This window comes from Gallinula chloropus (assembly GCF_964237585.1).
Source record: "Gallinula chloropus genome assembly, chromosome: 3".
Lineage (NCBI taxonomy): Eukaryota > Metazoa > Chordata > Aves > Gruiformes > Rallidae > Gallinula > Gallinula chloropus.
Window position 1 is genome coordinate 95,863,382 of NC_140087.1, and position 22,419 is coordinate 95,885,800.

Consider the following 22,419-nt stretch of genomic DNA (forward strand, 5'->3'; position numbering starts at 1 on the left):
CCTGGGAGGTAATTCTCTACAGTGATAATGGGGCTTGGATGGCAGTGGAAAAAATATTTTGAAGTATTAGCTTCATTTTCATTCATGTCACTCTTATGTCCACTTTTTGCTGCTGCCTTAGCAAATGAATTCTATCTGTCTGAGATACTGACATCAGTGTACTATCCACTCATGAATGACTTCTGGCTAAATTTCTAAATTAATGCACAACAATTATAGTTGCATTTTCGGTTTAAAAACCCCTACAGATATTTGTAGCTGGAAGCTGTCTATGAGTGCTGTGTCTAGCCAGTCAGGGGATGATGTGTCCCAAATCAAAACAGTTTGACTGTCAGTTATCAGATACACACAATCAGTGCTCTCAAGTGAGATACAGCACATGAATTATTCTCAGAAATTATTCCAAGAATAGTTATGAATAGCTATTGAGTTTGAGAAATTAAAGATCTGATTACAGGCAGTTTGTGAACAAAGAAGCCAAAATTAGTTTAAGAAAATAATTGTTACAGATTGCTTGTTTACCTCTGTTGCATTTGTGAAATATTTTTACTTACACTCCAGTTTCAGCTAAGCTTCTCTTTCAAGGGTAAACTAATATTTTTAAAATTACAATCCAATATATGAGAATTGCCTGAGAAAAAAATGTTACAAATAATGTAGTGTTGAGCTGATTGCCTGGTTCCTTTCATTTTGCAAGTTCATCATGCAGTGTCCAAGGAAAAGAAGCAAAAGTAACAACAACAAAAAATTAACAACGGGGAAGACTAATTACATTTTTGTTTGGTTCACTGCAAGTGGAAGAACTACAGTATAGTAAAATTCATGGAGTTTCTAAGTTTTTCTGGGCAGAGACTGGTTCTTACTACATCTGCCTGATAACAGTACTAGTCTGGTCCTGACTGGTACCATGCAAGCTGTAGATAATAATAACAGCAGTCAAGTGAAAGTGTGAATAATTCCATTTACATTTCACTATGTTTTATATGTCAGGTTTTCTGGGTGTCCCCTCCAGGTAGTATCTGGGGATCGCTGATTATCAGAGTGTAACTATGATCTGAAGTCTTGATAACATGTGAATATGGCCATACATAATTTTTGTTAATTATTAAAAGCAGGGGAAAAATGGTTACTCTAAGCCCGATTTTCCCCTCCTTAAACCTTGCTACTTTCAATGTGCATTTTATTGGTACTATATAAAATTTTCCATGGATGTCCAATAACCACATAAGGAAGAAGGCTGTGGAGAACCAGGTATGTCTCTACAAGTGATGGAAACATACTTTCTTCTTCTGGTGCAAAGCTGAGCCCTCCCACTCCCCCATGTTTTTAGTAAAGATAAGCAGTTCACAGGTTCTACACAATACCATACAATACCATACAATACAATGCAATACAATACAATACCATCAGCTTTGTGGAAAACAAACTATGCTGAGTTTGATGTCGTGTAAATGCTTGGAATTACAGGTAAATGAGATTAACACCTCTTTTGGCAGTTTAACGATCATGAATAATAAAGTGGATGGTCTTTTTCCAGGCCTTAGGTTTGCAAATAGAATTTCTGTCAGTGTTTGTCACATCTCCTGGGTTTACCTATTTAGGACCAATTTTGTTTTATGCTCAGTAGATAAGAAATGTGCTATGCTGTATAACAGCTGTTATTGTCACTGATACATCTTCCTTCATATTTTTAAATTCTCACTACCCCCGAAACTAGACGGACTATGCTATCATGTAGAAGTGTTAAAATACATTTCATTTGTTCTCCGTTTTTCTTTGAGTTGGTTACCTACAATAATAGTGACATGGCTATCTGAATCTATTACAGTGTGCCTGAATATTATGACTACGGTCACGGAACAAGCGAAGAGGCTTATGACAGCTACGGTAAGGTCTATTCTCTCTTGAGCAAAAGTGTGAAATCAAAAGAAAAAATCTGTCACTGACAACTCACAAATTACTTCCAGATGCTTTTCTTTCTTTCTCTGCTTTTACAAAGTCAAAATAAAATGTGTAACTTTAGGCTGAGGTTTGACTTACTGAAGTAGGACCAGAAAATTGTACAGATCAATTGTGATCAAAATTACAAAGCCAATTAATCACAGTCACAGGTCAGCTTTAACAGGAACATTGAAGTTTCTGATTAGTGCCTGAATATATTTCACACTATTGTCAGTCTGCTTGATGTGTCAACAATACCACTGGTCTGCTACTGTCATATGCATCGCTTCAACCAGGAAGTTTGGTGAGACTTTGAAATAGAGAATTATTGGAAGTGGAAGGAAAGGGTGCTGTACGACAACAGGAACCCCCCTGCTTAAAGAGGGAAAGGAGTACCTTGTGCCACACAAGGCAGTACGAGTAGAGTGAGTGCTGCACTCTTTCCACCTCCCCAGTGAGTCTGTGTCTGAGCTGGAATAGTGCCGTTTCACAGGAACAGAGGGCATAAGAGGAAAAGAAAGTATCCCTCCAAAGCATACAGCCCATTTTCTGGGTCTGTTGTTTGATATTACTGGTGTGTTTCGATAATTAATAAGAATCTAGTCCATCTTTTCCTATCAGTATTTTTCAGTACATTTTGCCATCAAATGGCAATGGGAATCCTACTCTGACATTTTCACTGAAATAATAGAGCAAAGCTGACTATTGTCAGCTTAAAGACTGACCCTAGTATATTCAGCAGAGATGTCATGCTTGATTTACTGTAACTAGTAAAGTATTATAAGTTTCAAAGCATTGTGAAAAGGAAAACTGCTGGAACTGACACTGAAAATAGAAGGCACTGTAAGGGGTTATATAAGGATTTCTGCTTGAAAGAAATAATTTTATTCAAGCAGCTGTGAAGCAAATGTCACTGTAATGCAAATTTGCACAGTTCCTTTTGTATTTGTACAGAAATCACGAGACATTACTGAGACATTGTCAAAACCAATGCGTTGCATAATCAGAAATAACTTAATTTTTTGTATAATCAGTTCTCACAATACATTTGGATAACACAATGTGCAGTCAAGCACATTTTCAGTGCTAAACAAGTAATAATAATAACAGCTTATCCATATGAATGTGTGTGGTTCGGTTACCCTCTGTTTTGCTTCATTTTTCTGTATGTGCTTTTTTAACACCTGCAGTGAAAGACCTTTCCTCCCCTCTACAGATTCCCTGTCCACCTCTCCTCCCAAATGCATTCCAAAGGTTTTGGGTAATGCAAAAAAGCATAGTCTGAGCTCAGCTTAACTTTTAACTAGACACCCCCGCACTGGATCTCCGTGTGTTTGAGCAAGACATTTAAAGTAGCATCACTCTTCCTCCAATCCCTCATTTGTAAAACTAGAATAATATTACTTGTTTTCCCAGCAGGGGTTTTGAATGAACTAATTAGCTAAGGCTTACAAAGTGTTCGAAGAGTGGGATCATGACTAAATTTATGCTCTGCATGAAGCTACATTGTTTTTTTCCATTCAGCACCTGGGTTTGCTTAGCTAGACTCCTCTTAAAATACAAGGTTGCTAACTGTGGACTTGCTTTTTGCTTAAACTATGTTCTGAGCTAGCACTTGAATACAAAGTTCTGGAATAGTTTTACCAGTAACCTTGTGTAAACTTTAAAATCACTATTTTTCTGCTTTCTGAAATCAGACATATTTTTATGTGTTTGTGCTCCTGTTGGTTCACTTACTTTAGCAGATTAGTAGACTTGTTAGTTCTGTGCTCTGGAAACCTGTGTGTGAACTTCCTTCATCCCAAAATCACCACCATTTACCTGAAGAGATAATCTGAGCATACAGAGCTATACAATATATCCATAACTGTCTTATTTTATGAATTCTTGGAACATATATTGATAACCTGTCTCTGCATCTGATTTTTTCAGTGCCTCCCACACAGCTCATAAGCAGTTTTGTGCCACCTCTTCTCATCCTCATGTAACTTTTACCCCAATTCTCTGCTCCCAGAGAACTGTTGCCAGTTCTCTACTTCTTTTCCAGGATGTTTTGCAATTCTTTATGAGTATTCTAAATCCATCCCACTATATAAAATTAGCTGTGTCTTCATATTTCACTGTCCTGCAGAAATTAACGCAGGCTTTCTTTCACCTCAGTTCACTTTCATGCCTTGTTTTACCTTCCCCAAGAAGACTCTATTCCTCCTTTACTATCCTGTCCGTAATTACTTCTGTAATTGAAAATTTTACCAATTTCTGAATAAGACCACACACATAAGTGGTGTGTGTGAACACAGAACTTGTGTCTTCTTAGATAAAAAAGTAAAACTTAAATGTTTTGTACGACTTGTGTCGTGGTTCTGCCTCTGCCAGGAGCTGAGCACCATGCAGCTGCTCTCTCTAAGCAGGGGAAAGGGGGGAAAGTGGGGGAAGAGAAGGGAAAAGAAAACCAAAAAGCAAACCTTGCGGGTTGGGATAGTTTACTGAGACAGCAGAGAGAGAGAAATAACAATGACAGGGCTTTATAGCAACACACACAGAACTAGTGATGCACAATGCAGTTTCTCACCGAACCGCACAACTCAGGCCATACAGCTCAGAGCCATCCCAAAACCCCACTGTCCCCAAACCACACGTCCTGGAGCTCTGCGTTCCCCCCCCACCAGCCCCTCTTTATGCTGAGCATGACATCATTGGCATGGAATACCTTCTTTGGCCAGTTTAGGTCACCTGCCCTGGCTGTGTCCTCTCCCAGCTCTCTGGGTGCTCCCCACCTTCTCATTGGCAGGACAGCACGAGAAGCTAAAGATGCCCTGACTGCATGGCTACAACTAAAAACACCCATGTGTTGTCAGCACTGCTCTCATCCTAACTCCCAAACACAGCACTACACCAGCTGCTAGAAAGAAAATTAACTCTGTCCTAGCTGAAACCAGCACAACTTGTCTTTTCACCCTTATCCCTTCCAGTATCAGTAGCTGAATTATCACAAATTGACTAGGTTGTCATTACTTTATTGTTATTATATTGCTTCCAACATAGGGAGGACAGTCCTCAATCCCAAGAAAGTTTTCTTCTTTTCTTTTTTGTGAAGGAGATTCACCCAAATAACAATGCTAATTTATGCTTATCTTTTTTCTTTAATGTAGATCTCTCTGTATGATACAATACCATAGTATTCCCACGTGAGCTGCCTGGTATGACTTCTTTCTATCTGGGCTCCTGAGAAGTAGCAGGTGTTTTTGTCTCATGGGTTCTTCTAGGCTTTTTTTAAAAGAGCCACTAGGGAAGGCTGATTGGAAGCACTGGTTTCTCAGAAGTTCCTCAGATTCATGCATTTATGGAACATTCACAGTAGGGTTGCAAAAATCATAGCGGTGCTTCAGAGCAGAGCCCACCTGAACACGCTGTCATTTCCAGCAATTCCATCTCTTTTGATTAGCTGGAACTACTAAGCAAGAAAGGGCCTAAGTCACTTCTCTGGGACTGTGCAAGACAAATTCCTACGCACTATTCACCTCTGTATAATCTACAACTTCACTTAACTGCCTTGACTCCTTGTTCCATTCCTGACGTGAAGGTTCCTGAGATTCAATGCCTTGTAACTCTGGCCAAGGAACCTCCCAATACACTACCAGAGTCAGGTGTGAGTGATATAGGTAAAATCCTACTATTTCCCATGACTTCAGGATGTTCTGGGAATGACAGCTCATGGCACAGGACCCCCTTATGCAATTAGACACTTAAATTATATTGCAATTTCATATGCTGGCCACCCAGTCTGTCTGAAGGATCAAAGTAGAGGCACTTCAAAGCATTCCCTGCAGCGGCCTCTGGACACCTGGAAATGTTCTACTAAGGAATTATGAGATTCCTACAAATTTGCAATATAATCTGGATTATGCAGCTACTGCTAGAGAATTTTGAAAATCACTGGTTTGGACTGAGGAACAGATTTGGGGCATATGCCTGAACATCCACTTGTGGATGTAGTCCTTATAGGACTTGTGTGAGTGACAAAAAAAAAATATCTTTAGCAGGCACTTTAAAAGGCCAGGTCACGTAAAGCACTGTAAAATTTTCAAAAATGTAAAGCGTCCTCACCTCTGATCACACTCAATCAGCATTTATGATACATCACTGAAGGTCTCAATATTGGCAGACATGAATTTAAATCTAGGAATCTAAACTAAGATGCCAGCATCATTTTAACTTGATGGTGATGCTTATTTTTTAAAATAGAAGGCATGAAATTGCATTAGTTTATGAACAAAGAGTTTTGCATTCATTGCTCTCAAATTTTGCATTTTCCCTTCTGGCACCGTTGTCATTTGAGAAGGTATTGAGTGAAAACAGGAATTTAACGATAAATTGGGTAGGATAAAATGTATAACTAAAAGTTTGGTAACTAATAACCTTTCCAGTTCACATGTAATGCCATGACCAAGTCCTAAAAGGCACCTTCTCTGGACAGGACCACTGTAAAGGAAAAAACATTTGTAAATTGTTCACATTCTCATTTCTTGCTCCTTTCCCCTGTTTTTTAGTAGAACCAGCATTCTTGGCACACATGTCGTGCTGCAGTAGGCCACTCTAGAAAGACAACAGATAGTATGAATTGCTAGCAAGGCACCTCCAATGCCTTGCAACCCACATTAATTGACTCTGAGATGCCTCACAGTTTCTGCATCTGAATTTTATTTCCACATCCAACTGATCAGAGCACTTACAGTTTTATTTATCATCTACTGTATCTATCTTAGTTCTTCCAAAAGCTGGGGACTCTTGCCAGTGAGCTTTGCCAGTTCTTGCTGCAGAAGTTTGAAGAGGCTCTTGCCTCTGCTTCCTAAGATTGAAACTGCCATAGTGAGGAAAGGAGGACCATGCCTGTTGTCAGATGCTATAGTTCACAGCCTGACACATTTACTGCCTTGGGTATTACCTGAAAGTGATGGCAATTTACGTTTTTATGCCAGGTCATGAACTGCAGTATCTGAGAGGCTGGTACACATGGACTTCTGTGGCTACTTCCAAAGAGCAGAAACCTTAGGGAGAGGGTGAAAGAAGAGGGTTAAAGTATATAACCACCTAAATCACCGCAATTAAATTAGAATAACACTACATGGCAAAAGGCCTTATGCAAGAGCTAGGAAAATGAATCTGTACCTTGCTCCTATAGGAAGAAGAAAGACGTAGGTGAACTCCACTCACATTCTTGTTGCTATTCAGAAAAAGCTGTCAGGGTTGTTTACTCTGTGTGCTGCCATTGTGGCAAGGAGACATCATTTCAGTGTGCTCTGTCTTCACCAGAAATTTTCAAACATGCACATTTGGTCTAATCATCACATTTTGTAGTGCATATTGTACTCCACTTTAGAATAAGTGATCACTTGTAAACAACCACGTATTTGGGTTTAGGATAATTCCATCTTTAATTAAAAATGGAGAGTGTAACTGTTGGGTATAATTCCTTTTAATGTAAGACAACATTTAAGTTGTAAAATGCTGCCACGATGATTTAACTGACTATTTCACAAATAATTCCCTGCCAATCGCTCAATATGAGAGCTTTGCCGTTATAATGACAATTAGTTTACTAAGTAATGCTCTACGTAAACAGCACTTCATAATCAAATTCTTCACAGGGCTTTATAGGGCCAACAACTAAAATGTACAGCAGAGTCCCACTACTTTTTTATTTTCTACTTTATTGTTTAATTTAATTCTCATACTTCATAAAAAGACATGAGCATGCTCAATGCACAGAAAAACTCGAGTAACTACCAACCTAGAGTGAAATAAACCCTGTATTAATCTACGGCAGTGACAAAGCCAGATGAAGCCATGCTGCAATGTATACAGAAAAATATATGTAAATTTGGAAAAAGCACTCATTAGCGATTGCTCTGAAGAGAAGAGGTTTGTTCAGCTGTCAAGTCCAAGTTTCTTCCTCACTTTTAGTAACTTGGGTATTGTAGGTCATTATGCTCATGGTGCTTAGGGCTTCTTAGTCTATTTTTTTCTAGCCTAGCCCCATTTAAGTCTTCAAATCAATGAAATCAAGTGCTCAAATAAGTTAATGGCTGTAATTCAGATGTTAGTGATAGAGGTCTGATTCTCCTCATTATAGTGTTTAATTTCACATAGCTTGTGATTATGGGCAAGACCTTTACTAACACCAATTAATAAAGCCTTATTAATGTGCACTGATTGTTCATTTATATCATCTGAGCATATACATTCGGTGTCTGATAGGAAATATCAATGGCAACATAGCAAAGAAAAGCTGCTTTAGTTTCTAGGTCTTGGAGCATCTTAGCATTGATAAGGCATCTCAGAGGCAACAGGACACAGATTGCTCCAGTGTGGTGCCGTTTTTCCACTGTGCCTCAACAGAGCAGGTTAGTGCCTGGCAGGCAGGGTAGTGCATGCAGAGTGCCCCTACACTGGCATGGGACCCAGGGTACCCTTTTGAAGCAGATTTCCCAGTTGTCATCATTTATCACTTCTTCCTTTCACATCACTGAGCAGACTCAAAGTATATGATTTTTAGCTTGAAACTAACCAGAAGGTGCACTCCAGCTGTTTCAGAAGCTCAAACTAGGGTCTGTCTGAAGCCATATAGTGTGAATGTCAGGTCCTCAGCATCAGCTCTTTTCGCTCCGCAAATCATTTTCAGATGTATGCATAATATACTAATATTGATATAGCTCCTGAGTCCAGATGCTTCCCCAGCAGTCCAGTCTAGTGTCCTTACCACATGTGCCATGGTTCTATCCAAGAACATGCTGGAGTGTGCCATGGACCTACCTGACTACCTTTATTTTGGGGGAGTAGAGGCATCTCGTCTCTCCCTGAGCACAAGGCAGGTGTACATCGAATCCTAGGAACGAAGAAGTGCCCCTGAGTCTTCCTCTACAGCTGTCTATTTTTCTTCCACCAGAAAGAGGAGTCACTGAAGGCTTCTGCTGCAAATGGACAAAAGATATGCCAAATAAATTGTCCTTTAATCTTCTATTTCAATCATTCCTATACTTAGCAGAGTATTGGAGATCCGGTTCTTACTCTGTGGGACAGAATGAACTGTCAAAAGCATTTCCTTGATTTTCTGCAAATTTTTATCAATTCTTGTACTGAAGGAATCACCTTAACTGTCTCCTAAATAGTATTCATTCCCGCAGAAGAGATTTATGATTTTCATAAGAGCACGATATTGAAAGTCTGCAGGAAAAGGAGCACATTTTGAATTCAGCTATGACAGCTACTGTGGGGATGAAACTAAAGTTATTGCTGTTTTGTCAAATCAGTGTTTTAATTAGGTTATAATTCTTTAGAAAGTTTCATATTTAAACCTGTCACATTCTTCTAACCCACTGTATATCCTAAAACATTTGTACTTCAGTTATTATGCTACGACACTGAGAGAAAAAAATTCCACATCTACCACAAGAAAAGAGTGCTTTTAATTTATAGCAACTTGTTGTGCTTCCTCTATTACTCTTGAATTATAAATCATTTTATATGACCGAATAAGAATAAGTAAATCATGCAAAACTTCTGTACATAGTTTTTCACATGGTAGTTTCACTGCATAGCAACTGGGGAAACCATAGAGCTGGAGAATCTAAGAAAAAAGTCCTGTCATACTGATATACATGTAGTGCTGACCATCTACATAATTGCAGACATGGCGCAGTATATCACTGCACATTTTATGTTGTATCACTGTACAGTAATAGAATTTTTTTTTTCTGAAAATAGGAAAATAAAATTCTCTCCATGCTGTTTTATGCACAGTAACACTGATAATAGCCCTTCTACTCCCTTTGTTGCATTTTCCCAAACTATTTACCTTTGTGCCATGGTGCTGATCCTTTCCTGTTTGAGGCAAGTGTTCACTGCAAAAGTGGCTGACCACTCCTGGGTTCATGACAGCTCCTCGTCTGCTCCAGTGCAGATTTCTGTGATTCTCCTCTACCAGTTTAATGCAGGGCAGCTCAAAAGACTGAAGTAGATACGAATATCCCTGCAGCCTAATTTGTTAGCACTCCTAAAGGTACTGTCAAGCATAGGAACAGTAGTTTTTCAAAACAGCTACCACTAAATTCAGAAAACAGACTATTAAACCACAAGATTTTCCTAGCATTTCAATTTTTTAAGCCACATGTGTTGCATATGAAGTAGGCTTAGTACAATAAGTGGTATTTAGCATGGTGTCACTGTTTAACGCTGGCCAGTAACTGAGCACTAACAGCTGTTTGATTATCTCTCTTCTCTCCGTGCCCCCACACCTAAGGGATGGAGAGGAGAATGGAAAAAAAAAACTAGTGGGTTGAGATAAAGTCAGTTTAATAGGGAAACAAAGGAAGGTGGCAATTATGATGGTGATAACAACAAGTGATACACAGCTGCAATTGCTCACCACATGCTAAAGGAAGATAAAGCAAACTGATGCCCAGTCTCTCTGAATACCAGAAGGAGTATTCCCTCTTCTGGTAGGGAATACTCCTTTGGCCAGTTTGTGTCAGTTGTCCAGGCTGTGCTCTCCCAGCTTCTTGTGCACCTACCAGGGTGTGGGAAGCTGACAAGTCCTTGAACTGGTGTAAACACTACAAACACCCAGCAGCAACTAAAAACACCAGTGGCTATCAACATTATTCTCATCCTAAATCAAAAACACAGCACTATAACGGCTACTAGAAAGAAAAATTAATTCTGTCTCAGCTGAAAGCAGGACACATGGTATAAGTAAGCATAGTGGTGTTGAGCTTATGTTTCAAAACATGTCTTGTCTTCTTACAAGATTCCAAATTTCAAATAAGGAAGGTATAATTTGTGATTTGAAAGATAGCCATTTCAACTATTATTCTGACCAAAATATAAAATGCATAGACATCGAGTCAGAAAATCCTGTGGATGTTGCAGGTTTTGCAGATAAACAGTAAGAGAGCAGAGGAATGAAAAAACAAGTGGATGCTCTCCTTCAAACAAACAAACAAACAAACAAACAAAGAACAACAAAACCTGTCCTTGAATTTTCATTGAAAATAATATACACTTATCCAGTTATGACACAAGAAAAGTGCAACTGTCTTTTCTATGTGGATTTATGGGGTGAGGTCCGGATTTGTCAATGTCAGATGAACTTTAGTCATTAGCTTGTGTAGGGCAAAGTTTCCAACTGTTGCTTAGTACTTTCCACCCATCCTTTTCATAGAGAAGAAAGTTTGGAGGCTTACTAGGAAGAAAGCACAAATTGAATTATCCAAAGAAAATAATTCTGATTTTCAGTGTTCTCGTGTTAAAATTAAATGCCTGGTTTCTATTGGGTCCTCTGCTCAGCACATCTAGAGCTCTTTTCTCTCACTGCTCAGGCAATTAATTACATCTCAAAACACCCTAGGGAGGTAGGTATTCCTGTCTCATTCTATCAGTGAGGAAGCCATACTGCAAAATATTAAACAATTATCCAAGGTCACTGAGCAAACAAGGAGTAGCGCTAGCAATCACTATTCCTGAATCCCACTTACATTCTATCACTTGTGCAGTGTGCTCTCTCCAGATGTATGCAGTATAATGACCTTGCAGAGAAGCTAGAGATTTTGGTTTCCTCATAGGGAAGAAAACCATTTTATTTTGAATTAAGAGCAGCTTCTCTGTTTCAAATAACATTCAAAACTTAATGGCGAATCAAATTAAGCCATTCTCATAATAGCTTATATATATATATATATATCAAATATCTCTTCCCAATCACTTGTCCCAATTTAATTGATGAGAAATTAATAAATTTGTGCCAAAAAATTGTGGGCAATATTCAGATGTTAAATAAGTTACCAGAAAGAAGAAGTAATCTGGTCATTATTATTACAGGGAATAGGCAATGAATATAAATGTACAATTATTAGGAAATAACATATTCATATGCAAATCACATGCTGTTAATATGTATTTTTTAATTTTTAAAGTATCTGATAATATGATCTGGCCATTAATTACTTGCATTGTTGCCCTCTTTGCATCTGTGAGAGAGTTTTATTCTGTGCTGAAAAATTCCTTGACAAGGTTAAGTAAAAAAAGGGAACCTACTCTGAATATGTGCTTTACTTGACTCTTGTACTAGAAGACATTTAAGCTTGTGATGATAGCCAATGCCTGGGGTAGAATTTTGGGGTGGATGGAGCACCATAAGGTTTTTTGTGTTTTCGATTTTACATAGGTGAAACAGTAAGTCAGAAACAACTTCATACGTATCTCTCTCTGTTATAAATGGTCACACTGTTTAGTGACCCCAAATTCAAAGGAATTACACAGGTTAAATACACTATGGCCTTTTTTTTCTCATTCTGACTCTTCAGTTAGTAAAAATCATTACTTAAATTTTGTATTTAAAATGTAGATCAGAACTACTGAGTCTACTAGCAATTGATCAAACAATAATCTCCAGACAGTCTCCGTTTCTATATCAATACTGTCTGTAATAGATATCAGAAGTATTCATATAACGCAATGAACACAGCAACTGAGAGTCAATCTGAATTGTAAAAAACAATGCAAAAATACTGCGTTATCATTTATATCAGTCATAAACCAAGGGTGCTGATTGCCTGCAATAGTAACAATTAATTTATGTATCCTAATGGTAAGCCTCCAAGATCGATTTGCAGGGAACATGCAGCAAACTGAAAGAAGTATCCAGCATAATTAAGGGGACCGTGCCCATGACTCCACCTTCCCTATGAACGCAGACACCAAAAAATTTGCTAGAACATTTGTTACCACCCCCAAAGCAATCCTCATGCCCAAGAACCTCAGCTATAAACTCCTATGTTTCCATCATGGCACCATAACTTACACTTCTGGTTTCTGAAAGCGAAGTACACAACACTCCTTCTTAGCTGAGAATGGCAACATCTGAGAGATGACCATTGGCAGTAACTCCATATTCCTGGAAAAAATGGCCCCTCATCCCTCAGTTATTAAACTGCCCTTGGGGATTTCTTTCAGTTATTATTAAAATGAAATGTATTTTCTTCCTTGTCTGATATACTTTCTAGATATGCTGTCTAGTTCATCTCTGTCCCTAGTATCAATTCTTATGTCCTTGTCTGTGCATCTGTCTTTAAACTCTTATGTGCTGCTTCTTTTTGGAATTTCAAGTATTTTCTCTTACACTTTCACCCACAGTTCCTGTGAGTGTAGACAGAAAATGCTGCTGTGGCCTTTTACTCATCATCCTCTTTTTATTTTATATGTTCTTTTCTGTAATCGTTTTTGGTCTTAACTTTCAGTTGCTGACACCTGACAGCACTGGTGACAGTCAGAAGTAGAAAATGACAGAGAGAGAGAGGAGCCTGATGGAGCAGAAGGACCCCTGCAGAAGGACAGCAGGCTGAGGGACTAGGGAAATTGGACCTCGCAGGGTTTCTTTGCACAGAAGTGAGAAAGAATAAAAGGAAAGGTTTAGTGGTGGACTTGGCACAGATAGGTTAACAGTTGGACTTAATTTTAAAGGTCTTTTCCAACCTAAACGATTCCACGAATCGGCGTTAGAACGTGACTGCCCAGCACTTCAGCCCTTGAGTGTGCTGATTCACAGACTCGGTAGCAATTCTCCCGATTACCTTTTCTCTCTGAGGCTACAGCTCTTACCTGATCTTCACCTGTCATCCCTCCCAGTTTCCACTTCAGTAACATGTCACTTTATTAAGATCAGGTATGTCCAGGCTCTCTTTCCTTCCCATTTTGGTGCAGTCTCTGAAAGAAAGAGCAGGCTCTACTGTTCTTACCTCCTTCACGGCATGTTTTGAGCCTTTTTTTCCTGAATGTGTGTGTGTTCTCTAAGATCTGCACCCCTGATTTATTCCATTTTTTATACATTAGGCCCAACTTTTCATACCTGGAGGGGGGAGGGGTGTTTTGAGAGGGGGAGGTACCACTGACTTACTTTGTCTGCTAAGTAATACAGGGCACTGTGCCAAATTGCTCTCTCTTATCCCCTTCCTGACCAGTACTGTATCCCAGAGGAGATCACGTCATCTGTGACACTTCTAGAATCAATGTCCTATGTCAGAAGACTGGGCCTAGAATCACATCTGATGTATGCCATTGAGCAGTAAATGCAGTTTGTTCCTTTCAAGGCAGCAGATACGAGCTCCCATACAAAATAATAGAAAAATTAGCAAGAGTTGTAGACAGAAAACATAAGCAAACATGGGTGAAAAGCCATAGTCTGCATTCTACCATGCAGCTAATTATTTCAGTAAGTATATTTGCCTATCTTAATTTTAAACACATGCAGTAGTTATATTAACTGGATAATGCATTCTCAAAGGTGTGATTTTTTTATTAATAAGGAAATTCCAAAAAGGGTCTTCAACTGTATAACCAGCTACACAGTTGCGGTTAAGCTCCAGCCAGCAGCTGAGCCCCAAGTGCTGCTTCGCTTGATTCTCACAGCAAGGGTAAGGAAAAAATAATAAAAATAGACAGAGGCAAACCTCCTGGGTTGCGACATGGACAGTTTACTGGGACAGCAGAGAGAGAGAAATAACTTTATAGTAAAACACACAGAACTGCTGATACACAACACCATTTCTCACTGAACCACACAACTCAGGCCATACAGCTCAGAGATGTCCTGAAGCAGGACCCTCCCCAAACCACATGTCCTGGAGTCGTGTGCTCCTCCACCACCAGCCCCTCTTTATGCTGAGCATGACATCATTGGCATGGAATACCTTCTTTAGCCAGTTTAGGTCACCTGCCCTGGCTGTGTCCTCTCCCAGCTCTCTGGGTGTCCCCCACCTTCTCATTGGCATGGCAGCATGAGAAGGTAAAAATTCCCTGACTGCTTGGCTACAACTAAAAACACCCATGTGTTGTCAGCACTGCTCTCATCCTAATTCCCAACACAGCACTACACCAGCTGCTAGAAAGAAAACTAACTCTATCCTAACTGGACCCAGAACAATTTGTAATAGGTAAAATAGTCTTTCTAACCTATTTCAAGGATCATTCCTTCTGCCAGTGAGTGGGAACTTGGAAACCATGGTTCAGATGAAACCATCATTCCACAGAGTTAGTGAGACAGCTGCTTCCCTCAGTTGCATTCTCCATCTACTGGCATTGGTGTGTTCTCTCATTTCAGTTAGCATTAGAAGCATATACACTCCCAAGGAGACCAGAAGACTTGGGTTCACCATTTGGTTGGACAGTGGCCCTGTTCCACAGACTTTGGGTGCATGATTTCTGTCAAAACTAGGTCATGTTCTGAAAGCCTCGTTGCTTTGTTCAGCAGGTTTATGAATTGTAAAATCTGACGTGACATCTATGGTTGTTGAGGGTCTTCTAGAAAGGGACTCCTTTTTCCTTTTTAGTTCTGGAAGTATCAGAGTAATCCAAGTAGAACAGTGGAAACACACATCAGAGACGTTTTCAGCCATTTTTACAGAATCTCCAAATTTTTATGATGTCAACCTTGCATAGTTTTAATGATTTATGAAGAAATCCACTACTTACATCTAGAATTTTTTCACTGAAATCTGTGGAAGCACGATTCGTGAGCCTGTAATTGATTCCTTAAAGCTTATAATATTACTTCAAATATTTTTTTATAGTCAAAAAGTAAGAAATTAAAATTGTTTCATTTTTACAGATAGCAGAAAATGGATAGTCATCCTCTTCTGAGCAGGTTAAAACATGTGATCTCAACCCGGTCCACAAAACAGATCACACAGTAAAATGAAAAGTTTTTTCGTTGGAAGCTTGGTAATATAGGTGCAGGGTAGTCAGCAAGCAATTTTGAAATGGCTCACGGGTCGAAGAGGTTTCAGAACTACTCAACTATTAAAAAAAAAACCCCAAAACAAACACAAAAATCCCACACAAACAAAACCCCAAGAAAATTACATGGAAAATCTAAACTATACTAAACATTAATATTAACACGTGATTACTACAAAACAAGGATATAACCTTACACAGTCTGAGAAGAGTGGGTCAGAATGCAGGCTAGACCTGAAATTTAAGTGACAGTTTTAACTGGAAGGATGGATTCTCAAGTGATATGTTAAAATGGTCATAGCCTCCTTAAATGCTGTAGGAAAATAAATATGAACACAAGCTAATGGTTTGGTCTTGTCTGAGCTTATCCTTTCACATCACTTGGACAGTCTGCTGCATTTCCCATGCAGATTCTTCCAGAATATCTTTGATTTCACTAATGACTTACACATAAGGGCATTGCATGCTCCTTGACAACTTCCTGGTTTCTCAGCTTCTGGCTCATTGCCAGATACCTATGACAGACATTCAAATAAGATCATTGGCTGTGTCGTTTAGGAGCAGACCATTCCTTTTGTACCAAATCTCTGCCATAATTATGTCTGTGAAACACCCTTAAGACTGCTAGCTGCAATATATTTTGCTGATACAAGACTGAAATAGTTTTGCATTATTGCCTTCCTAAATGGAAAATACAAAGGCACCACCTAAACTAGGTATAAAGACATTCTACCAAGAAAGAAATTTTAGTTTTTGCTGCGTTTCTACCACACATGAAATGCTCACAGAGATTGGAGATGAAAATACAGCACATCGTCACCAGTTGGAGAACCATTGCTTGATTCTTGCCTGTTGTGCATGCAGTAAAATGAATGATCAGAAGCTCACGTTCAAACACAAAGCAAAATGCCTGAAGGGTCTTCTGACCCCCCATTGAGTGACCCAAATCTCAGTGTGATTACCGCAGTGGTCTATATGGCTTTGATCCTTTAAGACTGTTCCTGAAGATAGAGATTTCCATTCTCAGGAGCTCCCCTTGATGCTAAAAGTAAAAAGGTTACCTTGGAATGCTGGAACAGAGATACAAAAGAGCAACTTTGCACACTGAGGAATCTTTAATTACTGGCATGCAGATATATTGGTCTTCATTAAACTTCCCTGTAGGAAAAAAAAAACCCTAATAATCTGATTTTCTTTTTTCAAAGTGGCTGTATCTTGTAATTTATTGGCATCATGTGGTTCAGATTCTTTATAGTGTTGCTTCATAACATCTTGCTTTCTCCACAATAAATGCATAATCCTTTACTGCTCTATGAGTGGTAGAGGTGATTGTTTTTCTAGCTGAAAATTCTAATCCCCAAACTTTGGTCTATGTTTTGGTACAGATTCACCTGTTAATGCAGCAGAGTCTATCATGCAATATCAACAACAGCTGTTAGATGTCAACCATCCTCATGTGTTTCACAATGGTATTACAAAATAGCTATAAATCAGTTGTTAAAGATTAAAATCAAGCAAATAGGTTCACCATGTTACTGGAAAAAAAGAGCATCTTGTACCACAAACTAGGTTTCTGTTTTTGTTCTGTATCAGAAGCTGGTAGAGCCACAGCAGCATTTTATTTAACACTGTTAGTCAAGGAAAAACAAGTTCTTCCAATGGGTAATGTAAAGTAATTTTTTACTATATGAGTACTGGCAGAATGACTGCCTGTTTCACCTCCATATAAAAGTGTTTCAGTCCAGAAGAGGGGACTCAAAGAGAACAAGGAATTGGTTTGTCTTTGTGTTGTACATTTAGTGAGTATTTTTACTACTTTAGTCATTTTCATTTATATAAATAAAGCTTCTCCTTTTATATCTAAATCTTACTTCTCCCCAAGGCCTATCTGCAAATGCAGTGACACTTCAGCAAAGGGTAATTGAAGCTGCAGCCCATTTACAGAAAAATGCCATTTTTAAAGGGTGTAATGAAACATACTGCAGAGGCACAATTTTTAAATTCACTATATGGAAACCGATTCCCTGTAGGAATGAGTGACCTAAGAATTTAGAACTATATCATATTGGCTGCCACTTCTTCAACCCTCTAGGCAATAGCTTTCCACGATAAACTTTGGGTTTGTGTGACCATACACCCTTGATATTCAGCAGGGCAACATCCTGAGCAGCTCAAAGAAAAAGAAAATAAATAGAATGAACCAAAAACATCACAACAGGAATGTTTCTGTTCCATAGCAAGAGCAGCTGCCACCAAATTTTCTCCAGAGATGCCCACTCCTAAAACATGCTAACCTCAGCCCTGCTTCAGCTCTGCAGCTCCCTAAGCTTTCCTCTCACAGCCCAAGGCAACAAGATAATGAAATGTAGTTCCAGAGAAGACATCTTGCAGAGAAGAAATAGCTTTCAGAATTTTAGCAGACCTTTTATGTTTTATATTTTAATTTTTCTGTTTTGATAGACCAGCTTTTGTTTTTTTCCCTTACAAAAGCAATTTTTGATACCTGTTTTACCCCTTCAGTATTTTAGACTAGAGTCAGCTAATTATTTTCTTACAGGCCACAAAAGTCAGCAGTGATTAGCAAAATCAAGATACCAGTAATAAAACCATGCCCATTAAAAAACAACAGGCTCATTAAGTAAAATGCTTCAGTTCAATCAAACTTTTTTTCATGTTACCTCTGCTCACTCCTGGAGTCTTTGGAATATAGGTCAGTTTTTAGGGTTGTAAATCTGGAGCAAGATTAGACACTTCAATTAGTCAGGTAAGAAAATGACAGATATTCTGATTTCCTAGGGCTATTGTGTGTTTTTTTTCCTACTAAACAAAAGTGCATACATTATGAATTTCATTTATTATTCAAGGAGAATTTTTAAGTCTTAAATTTTTTCAAAATTAGAAAACAAAATAGGCAGTGGCAACTTTTAAACTTCAAAGCTAAATAGCAAGGAGAAATTAATTCTTTCTTAACTTCAACTATGTTTTTTATTCCTTTTTTAAATTAGGTTTTAGACAATGAGGAGGTCAATAGATATCTAATGCTTTAGTTACACTAGAAGAATAGCCTAAATATTACTAGAGGTCGACTATCTTAAACAAAACATGGAAAAAAAACTACATCACAAAACCAGAACACACCTGTACCCAAAGGCACAGAAGCAGCTCATCAGAACATAAGAGGAAGGAAATAAATGTCCTCTCCAACCTGTATTCAAGCCATTTCACAATAATACATGATGTCGACATGTGATATTATGTGCAAGTGCGCTGCTGGTTGGGCTCTAGGCCTGGATCTTCTCTGTGATCTCAAAATTCACTTTGTATCCACTTTAATAAATAGCCAGGCCACAGCAATCCTTACATAGTATAAATCATACTCTGACTGTGATAATTTGGAGGGCAAAAATTGATGGTTCATCATTGGCAATACCTTCAGTCATCAGTGTCTCCTTTGGTGAATGCCAGCATAAAGCGTTTGCTGGAGGTTATATTATTCCATATGATCTCGGGTGTTGGTTACTGTCTCTCAACTAAAACATGGTGTCTGGCCCTCTGGTTATTGTTTCAAGTTCATGTGTTTTATTTTGCATTTTAAAAAAGCACTATTTGTACTAATGCAGTAACTGCATCTCAACTGAAAAGGTGTTTTGTGGATCCACCTGTTAACTGTAAACAAAGATACAAGTGCTCTCTCAGTTTCAGGGCAAGGTGAAACGTTAATTTACCTTCAGAAGTAATATAAAATACAACCGCAGCACAGAATTCCGTACATCGAGCTAATGGGTCACCATTTTGCTCAAAAATTTACTTGGACCTTGGACTCAGCACATGCATATAAAAAGAAAAATCCAAACTATTTTTTCTGTACTTGTACTATGCAACAATATCAGGTATTGGGAATTCCATATTATTATCAATCGACACGTTGATCAAGATGCAGAAGAGAAGCAAAGGCCTCTCTACATACTAGTTTCACTAGAGAATAGTGTCATTCTAAGCTCATCATAACTAAATAATATGAACAAACTATTTGAGACTAGTGAAGATTGAACTTTTTTTAAGCTATCATAGCAACTGAGCCCAAAGCAATCAAAATATGGACCTTTTACTGAACTCCTATTCTGCTCTAGATGGTATATTTATGAAATTTTCGCTTGAGTGGAAAATGTTGCTACCATTCTAAAATAATTGCATTAATAAAAGAAAATCTTAGACATATCTTAATGGAGATGAAGATTTTTAAAGTTCCATTTTATATTTAAGGCTATCATTCTGTTAATAAAGTAGCTGCCTAATTTTAAGGCAATGTTAAGTTAGCCTTCATTTAAATGTACGAATAATACAATTTTGATTTTTAATATTCTCATGTACCAATCTGTGTATTTTGTTTTTCATAGAAATGTCTATTCTCTTGTTCAGGTCATGTTGTTTGAATATTGAACAAAATTCTTCAGTGCTTTGAGTGAATTGCAACACAGACACTACTTTCAAAGTGTCAGGAATGCATCACTGCTTTCTGGCAGTGACCTAAGACTTGAAAAACCTAGTCTCTTCTTCCAGTAGTGGGCACAGGATACAAGACAAAAGCAAAAATTAACAGAAATTAACAGAGGTTGGATTCATTCTATAGGTGCATCAGGGAACAGGTCAAACTCAAGAACATCTCTGTTTGGCTTGTTAGAAAATAAATAAATAAATAAGAAAGCTTTATATAACATGAAAAATGTAGTAAAAGTACATTCTTCTTGGCTGTGAGCAAGGCATATTTTTCCACCTGGTCACCATATTTCATATGTCCCACACTGCCTCACAGTTTATCCCCTCATTCCTGGGAGTGCAGCAAGTTTCACATTTATTTTCCATATATATGAATTTTATCGACCATACTGACCATGTGGAATCAGGGGTCCTCATTTCAATACTTTGTGCCTGAGTGGGATAGCAAAAGTCTAAATCAAGACTCGAGCAAGAAAAAAATGTTTCAAAATGTTAATTTCTTCAACAGAAACTTAAAATATTTTTTATGGATCAAGGCATAAAAATTATGTTCTGCTTAAAAAAAATAGATACAACTGGTTTTATGTATTTCTAAATATATGTGGCATAGGCTTCAAATGTTTCAGATCTTCAGTAGTAGCAACTTATTACTGTTTAACCTATTTAAAAATGAAATCAGGTTAAAAAAAAAAAGAATTAGGTAAAAGGATCTATTTTAATATACCAATCAATTAGATTGTGTTTTGATAGCAACAGCAACTATACTGTTTCATCATCAATTTGAATCTTGTTTTCAGGAAAAAAGACCCCAAACTTTGCGGATGCTTGTAAAAACTGAACTAGCCTTACAGTTTATAACTTATTTTTCCCAAGCATATTTCATTCAAACAATTTGAAAATTTATTCTGAAGATAATAAACAGTTAAAACTATTTGGCAAAACTCTCTTGCTTAATGTAGTAGTTTTATTTTGACACACTATTTTTTTTCCATTATTATATTTCTTTTGGTCTCAAACAGAAGTAAAAAACTGCATGTATTCCTACTAAGTTTTCATGATTCAACATAGTAATTGCATTAAATGCTATTTAGATTGGTGCGTTAGCTTAAATGCTAGAAGCTCAAAATATAAAATAAATTCTTAGCCTGCAGACTAGTCCACTAAGATTTTTCCAGAGCTGACTGTACTGTCCACCACACCAGGTATTCATTCTCTGCCTAATGTGAAGGAGGGTTTTCATCCTGAGGTAGACAGGTTGCCTGTGTAGAGAAGTAGAAGGTTAGTTCTCTGTAAGTGTTTGTGGGAGGATACAGAAATGGATCGTAACACCATCCTCATTATATTTTTGTAAAAACCCTCAAGAATTTTGACAGCCATTAGCAGTGGCATCAGTATGTTCTTTCAAGGTTAGATATTTACAACACATGTCTTTTCTCTTCTGTTTTTAGCACAAGAAGAATGGGCCACAACCCGTTCCAGCCTAAAGGCACCACCTCCAAGGTCAGCCAGAGGGGGTTACAGGGAACACCCCTATGGTAGATATTGAAGGTCCTCCTCATCTGTGACCTCATCTCAAAGACAATTAATAGCCTGTGGTCTCCACTTAAACAGCAACAAGACAAGTAATAGTCCATTTCTTTTCTATCCTAGGAATTACTGCTCATTATTATCCTATGTACTACTTGTATTTCCTATAATATTGGAGTGACATTGGCATTAGTATTATTTTATAACACAGACTTAACAAAACACAGAGACAGAAAACCTTTGGCAAGCATTGTCTATAAACCATTCAAAGATGATGTTCTGTTGGTTGTATTCATTGCTGTGTGTAACTTAAAAAGCATGACACTGTTACAGATCTTGAGTCTCTCTACATACTAGCTAAGGCTGAGTTTTTGTTTAGGGTTGCTGAAAGACTGTAATATGATTCTTTTTTTTCCTTTTTTTTTTTTTTTCTGAACCAGACAATAATTAAGCTGTAGATAAGATGTTTTAACCTGTCTTTTTTAATATATGTTAGTTTAGATTAAGATGTTCGATATTAAGTTTGTAAATTTAATTTTAAATGCTGTTTTAATGGGGTTGAAAACAAGTGGCTACTGTATGTATGTAGCTAACTGAATTTGTTCAGTGTTTTAACCTGTATTTGTTAAAAAAAATCACATAAAGTTCCATGTGTAAGCTTCTCTA

General features: G+C 37.9%; 1 protein-coding gene across 1 annotated transcript in view; it reads left to right on the plus strand.

The window, feature by feature from the left end:
• The window catches only part of KHDRBS2 (KH RNA binding domain containing, signal transduction associated 2), a gene marked incomplete at both ends in the record, with an annotated part of 379,366 nt that extends 357,594 nt beyond the window's left edge, over positions 1-21,772 (plus strand). Inside the window, 2 exons of the mRNA XM_084261753.1 lie at positions 1,829-1,887; positions 21,675-21,772. Coding sequence (XP_084117879.1) covers positions 1,829-1,887; positions 21,675-21,772 — 157 coding nt within the window. The remainder of the gene's footprint in view (positions 1-1,828; positions 1,888-21,674) is intronic.
• Between the last annotated feature and the right edge of the window lie 647 nt (positions 21,773-22,419).